At 44.3% G+C, this 12,619-nt stretch overlaps 1 protein-coding gene across 1 annotated transcript in view; it reads right to left on the bottom strand.

Moving 5' to 3' along the window:
• Positions 1 to 12,619, bottom strand: part of LOC138267136 (polycystin-1-like protein 2) — an 835,832-nt gene that overhangs the window by 613,543 nt on the left and 209,670 nt on the right. Inside the window, exon 9 of the mRNA XM_069215990.1 lies at positions 2,695 to 2,825. Coding sequence (XP_069072091.1) covers positions 2,695 to 2,825 — 131 coding nt within the window. The remainder of the gene's footprint in view (positions 1 to 2,694; positions 2,826 to 12,619) is intronic.

The raw sequence follows: 12,619 nt of genomic DNA on the forward strand, positions 1-12,619 counted from the left end.
CACACCTGATATAGGGTGTTGATGTCATTAGACCATACCCCTTCTCATTACAGAGATGCACATCACCTAATATGCTTAATTGGTAGTAGGCTTTCGAGCCTATACAGCTTGGAGTAAGACAACATGCATAAAGAGGATGATGTGGTCAAAATACTCATTTGCCTAATAATTCTGCACTCCCTGTATGTCGTCTTGATGCGATCACAGAATGAAATGTTGTGCAAAGCAATGAATAACAAAATTCTGCAGAGAAGGACAATAGATAAGAATAATAAAACATCCCCACTAAAATTATGCCTCGCTAAAGTAACAAAAGAAATAAAATGCCAAGTGACTTGGTTAAGAGTCACAGGCCTCAAACCTAAGCTAAAATATGCAAAAATAAGTGCATGTGCCTAACAACTAACCTCACAACACAGGTACCTTTAATCAACGTTCAACTAACTCACCTTTTACCTGGTTTTCTTTTTTTGTAGGCCAGGGGATCATAGGCTATATTAATTGAAGATATGGGATAATGCCTCAGCTTTGAGTCCAGCCTCTTTCAAAATAGGCTCAATTTCTCTGGACTTGTGGAGTTAGAGTTCATCTATTCTTTGAATGACTTGAATGCTTTATAATAGGCTGTTTTGGTCTTGCTCCTAGAATTTATTTCTACACATTAGGTTCTCTCTGTTCCGTCATATGGTCTTTGTATTTGGGCATGCCAGTTAGGACAGCAATTAAATTGTGCACATATTCTCCATTTGGCTAAATGAAGACCACAAATGACATTTGTCCAGCTCTTTGGTCATAACCTCTAGCACTGATGCCCCACATTGCTGTGTGTATTAGTAATCATCAAGTATGATTATCAAACAAAAATGTGTATGGTTTTACTATGAAAAAACATTCAAGGTGTGGATGCCTATACCAAATGGCATGCTCAGGAATATTGGCTGAAGGGCTCTGACAGCTAATGTCCTGTTTTTATGTATGCTAGTTTATAACATATGGGATGGTGAGAAGTGGAACATACATTTTTTTGTTAAAAAACAGAAGATATCTCATTGGACTAATGAATATGAGAAAATGCTTGTTACTCAAGTCTATGAAAACCAAAACTTTAGCAATATTTTCCTACTCGACTACCTAATTAGCATAGCAGGTACCGTATTACGCATTTGTTGGTTTAAACTTAAAAGTTCATTGGTAGCTAGAGCAGGAGTCACATTGACTAGTTTTTATGCCTTGCTCTTGAGACAGTTTTAGCTCTCTCACCAGACAATTCTATTTGAAAAAAAGAAGAAATAACATATAATACACATGCAAAGAGGGGCTTTTGGTCAGCCGTCCTCATCCATTGGCCTATTAAATTATCATTCACACTTCGCTTCCACCCACAACAACATAGAACATGAGACTGTGGGATAACCCATGTCAACAAATGGCTCACTCAGTGCAAGTACTATGTGCCCCTTTTTTCAAAAAACTTTTTTCCCTTTCAAACATAGTCGGTCAAAAACTAATTTTATTTAGACATTAGTCTTTGAAAACATTTAAGTGGTAAAATGCCTTACATAAAGAGACTATTAAGTAACACTGTAAAACCATTTTGAACTAAAACCATATCTGTAACCGCAACAGGTGACATAAACTTCCATCAGGTATGTACTCCAATAAAATACTCAAAATTTTACGAAAACCTTCATTCACAGACAATAAAAATCACCTCGAAGCACAGGTTGTATCCAAAAACCGCATGTCCAATAGTAGGTTGGCTGCTTGGCGTCTTTCTCTTATACATTATCTTGGTAGAATTGTCCTCAACATTTTTTGTTGTGCTAAAACCACAAGCAATCCAATAAAATGTGCATTAAGTCCCCTTTCCTTTTAAGACCACATTTACAAATTCCTTCCTCATCTAAAAAGGAGCCCTGAGCTTTAAAAAAAATAAAACCTGATTACCCCACATCTAAATTTCAGCAGGCTCAATTTTAAATGTGCATTTGATGGGCTTTCAAGATAGGGGAGTGTTCCTTCCTTCAGCCACGAAGTTATCAGAGGGGATACTTATTTTTTGTTCCCTAGTTATCTCAGTTCACCATCACTGGCCGTGCATTTTGTCAACTTTCGAATCTCGGCTTTACTCATTTTTATTAGATCTGTCATGCTGCATTTTATTGTTAGTTTTTTACATAGATCATCAATCCACAACCTGGTGGCTCCTATGCAATATAATTCACTATCCATAACTTCGCTCTTACATTTTGTCGATATTTTAGGCACCTCAACTCTAGCTATCTGGTCAAGAATTTTAGCATCCCCGCAAATGCTAAATAGCTCCATGAGGTTAGACCTATTTCTTTCCTAGGGGCTTGGACCATAGTAGAGGGTGGTAGAGAGAGCAATATTTTTAGAGCCCTACTCTCTTCAAGATCCCAATTTGCTCTCTTGTTTATACAGAGTACACACACACCACATTGGAATGTGGCTAAGTCATCCCCTGGTACGCTGCCGATGGGTCTTAAAGAGGGAACTTCATACGTTTTATCAAACTTCTTGAGTTCCCCCCACCACAAATGAAAGGGCTTTTGCCTGAAGGGAATCAATGTTCTCTTTCTATGACAGATTCCCTACAAACTACGTCCCCAAATACTTGTGTCTATTGACTATCTCAATTTTATCATTATTTAGGAACCAGTAAAACTTTACCTTTTTAGTCTGGAATGAAAGCACTTTAGCTGTCTCCAGGTTTATTAGTTTTTTCTTATTGCAATAATCATCGAAGACATCTAGCTTCCTCTGTAGACCAATTCCTGTTAAATTCATAACCACTAGCTCTCCTGCATGTAGAAGATCACTTATGTGTGTACTATTTATTTTGAGACTGAAACTGTTGGATAGGCCTAAATTTTTAGTAAGTCCACCAAAATATGGGGAACAATATGGGTGCCAGGACACAACTTTGTCTGAGGCCACTCCTAATATATATTCTCTGTGAGACAGACCCATCAAAATCTAATTCCACTTGAGCCCAACTCTCTCTATGCAATTCCTGCAGGATCAAGGGCAAACCCTGTGGAACAGAGAATTTTTCAGGTATTCCCATAACAAGGCCTGATCAACAGTGCTGAACGCTGAGCAGAAGTCCACAAAGCAACAATATACCTTACACGATGCACTATCAATTTTTTAGCTATAGCACATAAACTAAAACAGTGATCTGCTGTTGAATGTCCCCCCTCAAAACTACCTTGCTCTCTGGGGATTATCAAGTTTGTATCCATCCATTCTTTCAAGATCCCCAAATGTAATTTAGAGAAGCCTTTCCCACCCACATGCAGCAGATTTAATTGCCTATTCCTTCCTGGGTAGGAAGCATCACCTTTCTATACATAGGTTTAATTACCAGCCCCTTGGGGAAGGTTCCATTGGAAAGACATTTTTGGAATAATATAAGAAAGGGGCTACACCTCCAATCGTTGTTTGTTTTTATTATTACCGCCTGCAGATTATCTGGAGCATCTGCTCTTGTAAATTATTTTTGATGAAATAGTCTTCTTGATAGTTTCTAACGAAAACAAATCTTTCATTTCATCATTTATATTAAGAATAGCCAGCCACAGAATAATTGGCGCTCATTTATTATACATTTCCTCCAGGTAAGCAGCCCATGCTTCCTCTCCCACCCGCAATTTCAGCTTTCCCTCGCCCTTCTCCATGTTGTACTAATTCCCATAATCTTGTGATATTGTGCATCTCTGTTGTTTCTAGCATGTTTTTCTGGCCTTTTTCATGACAGGCTCGTTTAATACTAGCTAGCAATTTTTTAAGCTTTTATCTTAGGTCAGTGATGCAGATATTACCTTTTTGTTGTTTGAGAATCTTGCATACTTTTCAAATTTCCTTATCTGCCTTTCTAAATTCCTGCATTCACCATCAAACCAAAGGCTCTTTAATTGTTTTTCTGACTTATTACTATTTATTTTATTATTAGATGCCTTAAGCACCATCTTGAAATATGCTACCACTTGTTTTTTTATTCCTCATGCCAAGTAATACATTCTGGGGGTATCTCTTCTACTTTGATCTTTTTGTACTTATAATGGAAAAGTTTAAACCAATTTAAATTCTCCTCTGATATCCTTTTTTAATATTTTATTTTATTAAGCAACAAAAGCAGCTATTGCACAATGTAGCATATGGCAATAAACAACACAGCATACGTCTACGACTCAGAGACCAGTTACAGAGGGTGTCAAGCCATCAGAGGTGTAGCATTGCGATCAAAAACCACCCAGGTGAAATATTCTGATAGATCCAGTCTGTAGAAACACCCATCCACCCATGTGCTCCCGTTCAGACAATCACTCCTTACTCCGATATGTATCCGACCCTCCCTAGATTTTCTCTAACTTTTTTGGGCATCCCCATCTCTGGTAGGTTACTTTTTCCACACCCCGGCACCAATCCAGGTCTGACTGCCATTCCTGTACACTGGGTGGTGATTCAGCACCTCAAGCGTACGCTATGTTGCACTTGGCCACTATTGCAGCAAGACTAACCATAGTCCCTGATGCTGCGGCTGGGACTCCTCCCCTACTACATTGAGAAGAAACAACTTGGGATCCAGAAGGACCATCGTCCCAAGAACCTGGGCTGCCACGTGTGAGACCATCCACCAGTAAGCGTGTACCGAGGTGAATACCCATAAAATGTGATAAAGGTGCCTTTCTGCCCAAACTGCCTCAAACACTGCGAGGTCTGTGCCCTACCCATCTTGCCCAGCACTACATAGAGGAATAGGCTCTGCATAATTCTATCAATGGACCATCGGAGTTGGTGACATTTAGCAAAATGTCGTCTGCGTACAAGGAAATACGCTCCTCCCATGCTCCGCAAGACCCTATACCCCAAATCAAAGGGTCCTGGTGGATCCACGCCACCAGGGGCTCATTTGTCAGCACAAATAGGATAGGGGAAAGGGGGCACCCCAGTCTAGTACCTCTGCACAAGGCAAAGGGTCTTGAGAGTGCAGCAGTGACCTGCCCCTGAGCCACTGGTTCTCAGAACAGCAGTCTGATCCAGTCCAGGAACTGCAGCCCCACACCAAACCCCTTAAGAGTGATGAAGATACATGGCCACTCCAGACTATCAAAGGCCATCTTGGCATCAAGAGATAGGAGTGCCTCCTGCTCATTTCTCTGATGATTTGTCATCTGAAGGACCCCATACAGTCATTGCAGATTCAGGCGCATGCATCTTGATGGCATGAAGCCAGATTGGTCTGAGTGTATCAATTTTGTGATGAATACGCACAGCCTAGTTACCAAGACCTTTGCCAAGACCTTGACCTCTGTATTGAGAATGGAGGTGGGCCTATAAGAAGCACACTCCTCTGGGGGTCTGCCTTTTTTCAGAATTAATACAATGGTTGCGGTCCTCTGATCTGCCGGTAACAGCCCTACCCTCCATGCCTCCTGAAACATGGCCAAAATATACTTGGCTATCTTGCTCCTCATGCATTTAATATATTCTGCTGGGAGTCCATGTGGCCCTGCTGCTTTGACTGACTGAAGTCCGTGCAACGCCAAGGCAACCTCTTACTCAATCAACTCACCATCCAGAGCCCCTCTATCTTCCTCTGAGAGCCCAGGCAGCGGAATGTCCCGCTGGAGGTCAATACAGTTCTCCTCGGACATCCCGGTCACAGAGGTGTATACCTCCTCATAATATGAAACAAAGGTCTCTGCTATGGTGTAGTTGGACGTGCAGTGTATTCCTTCCTTGTTCCATACCTTCCTGACCCATGACCATTCCCAGTCTCTCTTGTCCAGCCAGGCCAGTAGTTTATTGGCTTTGTCGCCCACATTGTAAAGACGACGCTAAGATGCCAATGAGTAAGCCCAGGTGTGTTGCTCAGCTAGTACACACAACTCTTGTTGTTTAAAACACAGTAGGTGTAGGAGGCCACCATCCACTCCCCCATCTCATTGATATTGGGCGTAAGGGTTTCAATTTCCCATTCAAGCTCTGCGCCCTGCAGGTTTCATTCCTTTTTCCTACCCCTATCAGGTCCTGAGCATGTCCCCTCAGTACAGTTTTGAAGGCCTCCCACAAAATACAGGCTGATTTCACTGACCCCTGATTTTTCTCAAAATATTGTACAGTCCTCTAACTTATTTTATCCCTGAAGGACTTATCTGTCAGATGCCAGGGTTCTAGTCTAGCTGGCAGGGAGCATGATTGTATGGGGGCAGCAATGTAAAACCTATAGGGGAGTGATCTGAAATCCCTCTCGGGTAGTGCTTGGCCTCCCTGAACCTTCCAACATGTGCCAATGTGGTGAAGAGCTTGTCCAGCCTCGACGAGCTACCAAAGGGCAGAGAGGAGTAAGTTAAGTACCTCGTCCCCGGGTTGTGTTTCCTCAACAAGTCTGTTAGGCCAAAGGCCAGAAAAGAACGCAGTGTCCCTGAAGCATAGGGCGCCTTCGCTCGTGTGACTCTGTCCAACCCCATGTTGGCCACAAGGTTCAGATCACCCCACAAAATGAGGAGCCTCAGCAGGAGATCCACCAGAAGGACACCTAGGTCTGCAAGAGCAGGCCCCTGGTGTCTCAGCGGGGCATAGACTGAGCATATGTTGAGTGTGTGGCACTTCCCCAGGATTGCCACCTAACTTCCCAATGTATCTCACCTGGTGGGAGTCAGAATAAATGGTACTGTTTTTTTAAGGAGGACTCCCACTCCCCTAGAGTCTGCAGTGTAACTCCTGTGTGCCACAAGCTGATAACCGCACCTGTCCAGAGCCTTATAATGCTTCCCTTCTAGATGTGTTTTCTGCAACAGGATTAGGTCTGGGCTGTGTCTGACTATGGTGTGTTTAATTTGGCTACCCAGCCCATTCACATTCCATGCCATTACCCTCAGGGTGCGTGTTAGTGTGGCAGCCATTAGGGAATGCTACTATACCTAAAGGGGTTACTGCACCTGCCCCCCACTCTTGTGTACCCCTGTGTACCTCCTCGACCCCAGCTGTGGTACTGGTCGCCACGTGGCAGTGCAATAGCAAACAGTGTAAAACGATAAACTGCTGATTAACAATCCCCAATTTGGAACTACCCCCTCCCTGCAAACCCACCAAGCAAGCTTTGAACCGCCCACCCCCCCAACCAGAGGAGCGCCTGTCGCCCTTAAGAATTCACACTCATAGGTGGGTGGGCTTGCGCCACCAATTCCAACCTTCACCATTTGCTATCAAAAGCAATTGACTCAAATCCTCAAACAATCTCATTGTCTTGCAGCACCTGTCTGCTCTAGCCGGGCTTCGGACTTGTAGCCAGAACCCACTCCAAGTGCGCAAAGGGCTGCCATCAGTTCCCAATAGGCAGCTTCAGAATGAGGTTCGTCTGGTCCTGAAGACTGGGGGTCCCAACGTCTGGCCATCCTCCATGCACGGCCAGGATACTTTAGTCGGCCGGACTCGGCGGTCACAGCAGCGGGTTCATATTGGATTCAGTCATGTTTGGTGTCGGACACCAAACTGCCCACGGTCTGGAATCCTGCTTATGTGGTAGGTGGTCCACCCTCTTTCTGCTGCCAGATCCGCCTTTGTCAATCCGAGGGCCACCACCTCCTCAGGCATGGCAAAATGCCATGATTTGCCCTCTGCGATCATCCGCAGGCACGCTGGGAAGAGCATCATATATTTAAGCTTGCACTCCCATAGTGCTTTTTTGACATCCTGAAAGCTTTGTCTTTGTCGTTGAACCTCAAGCGTGAAGTCCGGGAAGAACTGGATGGTGGCATTTACCGTACTGGAGGACCCCCCAAGATCTAGCGGTCTTCAGAATTGCGTCTCTGTCCCAGAAATTGAATATTCTTGCAATGATTGTCCTCAGAGGGCCCCCTGGTCACGGGGGAGGGACCGGCGCCCTGTGTACCCTTTCAGTGGGGAAGAACGTGGATAGTCTCTTAGGGCGGAGGGACTCTGTGATTAGGGTCTCTAGGAAAGGTTTGACATTGGGGCCTTAGGCTCCTTTTGGTACCCCAATCACTCTAATATTGTTCTGTCATGCCACCCCTCTTAATCTGCCAGCCGTGCCACAATTCTCTTGTGTTCTTTAGTGAGAAATTAAACAAGGATCTCAAGTCGCTTGGATGTGGACTGTAAACAGGCGATGTCTGTTTCTGCAGTCGTGACATTTTCCATGACTTTCTGAAGGTCTACAGGTCAAAGGAGAGTAACATCCTTGTTACCGTGTCCACTTTGGGTTCCAGCGATCCCTTAAAATCCTGAATGGCTGCCATTCTTGCGTCTAGTGAGGGGTCACCCTGGGGCCCACAGTCTGCCCCTTGCCCCCTCAGTATCTTCCAGAGCCACAGGCCACCCATCTGCCTCCGGACAGCATATTTATCCATTTTGGTGTCTGGGGCGGGAGCTGCTCTTTGTTCCTGACCATGCTGAAGGAATTCCTGCTCCGCAACCCTCCGGGGGCCGGACTGTAAGTCTCTGTCAAGTATCTCACCAGCTGTGTGTCACACTCTTACCATGTGTCATGAGCATCTCTAGTGCCGTCTCCAGCGTGCCAGCAGTACCCTCCTTAATGTATGGTGATCTCTCACACCTGGGACACAAGCTCCTCTTCAGGGGCCCTGCCACTCCTACTACGTCCACAGAGCCCACCGCCAAACTTCTACCAATGTCAAAGTGGCAATCACCTTGCTGCTGTGCCCTCTGGGGGCCCAAAGGAGTGACCACACTCAACATCCAGAGGGCCCAGCTGCCCTCCCTTGGGCCAGATCGCAAGTCTGGTCACTGTGCGTGGGCCCCCGTCTCTCACCTGCCCCTCTGTCAAGTCCACAACTGGCACTACCTCATCCGTTATGTCTGGCAATCCCGGCCGGGGAAGGGGGGGTACCAGGTGACGCCTCCCCTCTTAGCTGAAATCCAGCCTCAGCCTGTGAGTCCTCTCCCCTCGGCCCGTCATCCACCTCCAGCCGCTCACTGCTCTCCATCGGGGCACCGGCTGTCGGTGGTCTGGCCCTGCTCCACCAGCTGCAGTAGGGGGTGAAGCAGCCCTGCCCACAGGTCAGTGCCCAGTTGCCGCAACAGGCAGGCGATCCAGCTGCAGTGCTCCACAGCTCTTCACCCACGCCGCAGGTCTCGGGCAGCCGCACCATCATCCGCAAGCCGCACACAGCAACCCATGGGTCCCAAGGGGCCCCAGCTCCCTGGGGTCCCCTGATTGAGCACCCCATCTTTTCAGAAGCACTCAGTCGCTGCAGCAGGCAGGCGATCCAGCCGCAGAGCTCTTCACCTGCGCCTCCGGCTCTAGGTGGCCGTGTTGCAGGCTGCACAAAGCAATCTACAGCAAGGGGCCTAGCTCCTGGGGTCCCTCAATCGAGCACCTCGTCGTTCCAACAACACACATGACATCGATGTTGGCGTGCAGCACGGATTCTTGTAAGGATATTTAGGGGATTTGGGAGTCAGTTACAGAGCTCTGCTAAATGGCAGCCATCTTGGCTTGCGCTTTGCCACGCCCCCTCTCGTGGGTATATCCTTGTAATGAAAACACCTCGAGAAGCCCATTTTTTTATAGGGAGCACTTACTTTCTTTTACAACTGGTACCCATATTTAACATTGTACTCAGGGAACAGTCATCACCTCCTTCAATCTGTAGTAGCTCAAACTTCTCAATATGACTGTAGGCCCAAGCTTGGAGAAACACATAATCTATTGGGCAGTTCCTGTTACCATAGAGAAAGGTTTTCCTTGCCTGGGTATCTGTTGGTCCTCTACAATTAAGACTGACAAAACCATTTGATGTGAGAACATTTAACAGAGATGTATCTCTTGCTGTTACATCTCTCGCTGATACATTCACTGGAAAACTCGCAAAATGTATATTGAATGTAGACAATACATTTGATCAGGTATATCAGTGATTAATTTATGATTGGAATCACGAAACAATACAAGCAAATATTGTGGGCACAATGAACATATTTTAACCAGATCCTCTTTAAACCATGTTCCCCTTATAAACAGATGAACTCTGAACTTGCAGGTCGACATTAAGAACAACATTATAATCCAAGCCTGACTTGACATTGGGCAATTGCACTCCACAAGCTAGCATCCAGTTACTTCTGGTATTAATTTTCCATATCTTTGAAGTAATCTTTGTTGATATTAATGTTAAAATGTCTCGTGAGCGGTGTCCTGAACGATTACTTGATGCTCCCTGAGAAACCTGCAGAAACCCATCTATTTGTGGATGCTCTGTGCACAGCCATATTTCCTGGAAACACAAAAATTTGTATCAATCTATTATTTGTTTGAAAATGTGCTGTTTCAATACATTTTGGAGACCATTTGTGTTCCATGAAAACAATGTAATTCTTTGCATTGAACACCATTCCTGGTTGATTTCACTTAAATCACCCCAATCCTCCTCTTCCCACCTTAAGCAGGCATACTTATTGGGGCCTATTTGGTGCTGTCCCTCATTATTGTACCCTCCTTGAGGCAGAGTAATTTCAAGGATCCCTTCTCTCTCATTTAGTATCCGGCAGGTCTTATTCTGAGCATCACGTATGTTAAATCTGACTTGATCTACTTCAAGACCACCACTGTACTGTAGAAAGCTTGCCCTATGGGATTCATTAGGTGCAAGCTCCACATCCAAAGAGATTTTAATTCCCTGTAGTTTCAGTTCTCTTTCCGCACTTTGCAGGACGTCTCCAACCAACACTGAGTATGATAGGACTTTTGTCACCTCTGTGCCTGCTTTGCTTTCCACAAATGCCACCTGATTCAAATCATTTGATGATATTGTGTGGAGCCTTGGACATTTTGAGAATATCTAGAGTAACATAGTCCTATTTAGAGGAATTAAATTTCTACACCTTTTGCCACTTTTACTTTCTAGGTCAGGTTCTATGAATACTCATAGACTGTTTGAATCTTTACCTTGAGCTTCTATTTTCCTTTTCTGTACTATGTTTCCCATCCTCCGGTTTCCACTAGTTGTACTGCACCCATCAACATTGGAGTTAGCCTGTGCCTTTGATTCAGGGAGTTTTTCGATATCTAGTTCGACCTTCAGTTTCCCAAGCCACCCTGACCCCCAAAACTTTGTCCCATTCCATTCCATCTTTTGGCTTTTCTCTGGCTTCCTTTTTTCTTTTAAGATTTCCCTCCCACTATCATGTGAAATCTTCTAAACTTTTGAGGGTGCACCTCTTTCTAGGGTACTCTATGCATCTTTCTTATACATATGTCTGTGCCCAATCATGTGGCTGAATTATTATTAGGGATTCTTCTTATTCTTTTGGTTATACATTTGAGTTTTTCAGGTTCCCTCTCTTCACCATCAGCCATCCTGCTCTGTTTTTTTTTATACTTCTTAGCTTTTCCTGTGATTTTCCTCACGGTCATTAGGTCCCAAATGACCCTTCTTTATACTCTGAATCTGCCTTAATTGTCCTAGAGCAAAAGGAACTTCAGTGAATGGGGTAGCACCACACCTTTTATTAGCATTGATTTTATATATATATATATATATATATATATATATATATATATATATATATATATATATATATATATCCCATGTAGCTGGCAGATGAATGGTGGTTATTACTTCCCCCTCACCAACCCTGTCCCGGGCCCGATCTTTTCTTTGATGCTTTCCATTGCCCTTACCAACCTCTGCATGCAGACATTTATTTGTTGTGTTTCTGTGCTACAGTATGTAAATAGGATTTATGGGATTTTAGGGTATCTGTATTTATTACTACAGCTTCAAGAATGCCTTGCAATGTTTTCTGCATCAAACTCATTATGTCTAGCCTGGAGGAGGATGAACTGGATGCTATATCCAGATCAATATCTGAACTTGGGGTGTAATTCTTGGTGGGAGTTATTCATTATTCTTGATGAGGCACCACTGAATACCAGTGCTTAATTTGTAGATAAAAACCTGACAGTGCCCAAAGCTCTCTTTTGAAACTTGCAGCTGCTGCAATTAAATGTGCGAGCACAGAATACAAAGGTAGCCTAACCCTAAGGCCATCTCGGGCCTCTTTAATATGTTTACATGCACTCCCTGACGCTTCAGGTCACTCTTGCAGCTTTCTGCTTTCTCCCTTTGTGACACTTTCTTGTTTTTCTTTTCCTCCGTCTTTCCCATATGTGTCTTTTGATCGCGGTAATTGCGTGATACAGAAAAATAAGAATAAGAAAAATAAATGCCAACCCTCAAAAATAAGTGTTGGTGCCCCCACAGGAAACCACCAGCTCAAACTAAGCACTGCTGAATTCGCTTCCTGGGCCTATAATAATAGTAGATAGAGCCTTCTTTGATGTACCAATACCATGGATATCTGGGTTCTCCTGTGCATGTCTGGTGTGATGCCTTCTAGGTTGCCTGCACTAACTCTCTTAACAACAGGCTGAGGAGGACAGTTTAGGCTCCTAGGGCCACATGTATCAAGAATCCATTTTGCGATTCTCAAATAGCGATTTTTAAGAAATCGGTATTTCAGAGTCGCAAAATGGTATGTATCATATTTGCGATTCGGTAATAGCGATTTCTTAAAAATCGCAAATGCTATTACCGAATCACCA

This window comes from Pleurodeles waltl, chromosome 12 (assembly GCF_031143425.1).
Source record: "Pleurodeles waltl isolate 20211129_DDA chromosome 12, aPleWal1.hap1.20221129, whole genome shotgun sequence".
In the NCBI taxonomy this organism is placed as follows: domain Eukaryota; kingdom Metazoa; phylum Chordata; class Amphibia; order Caudata; family Salamandridae; genus Pleurodeles; species Pleurodeles waltl.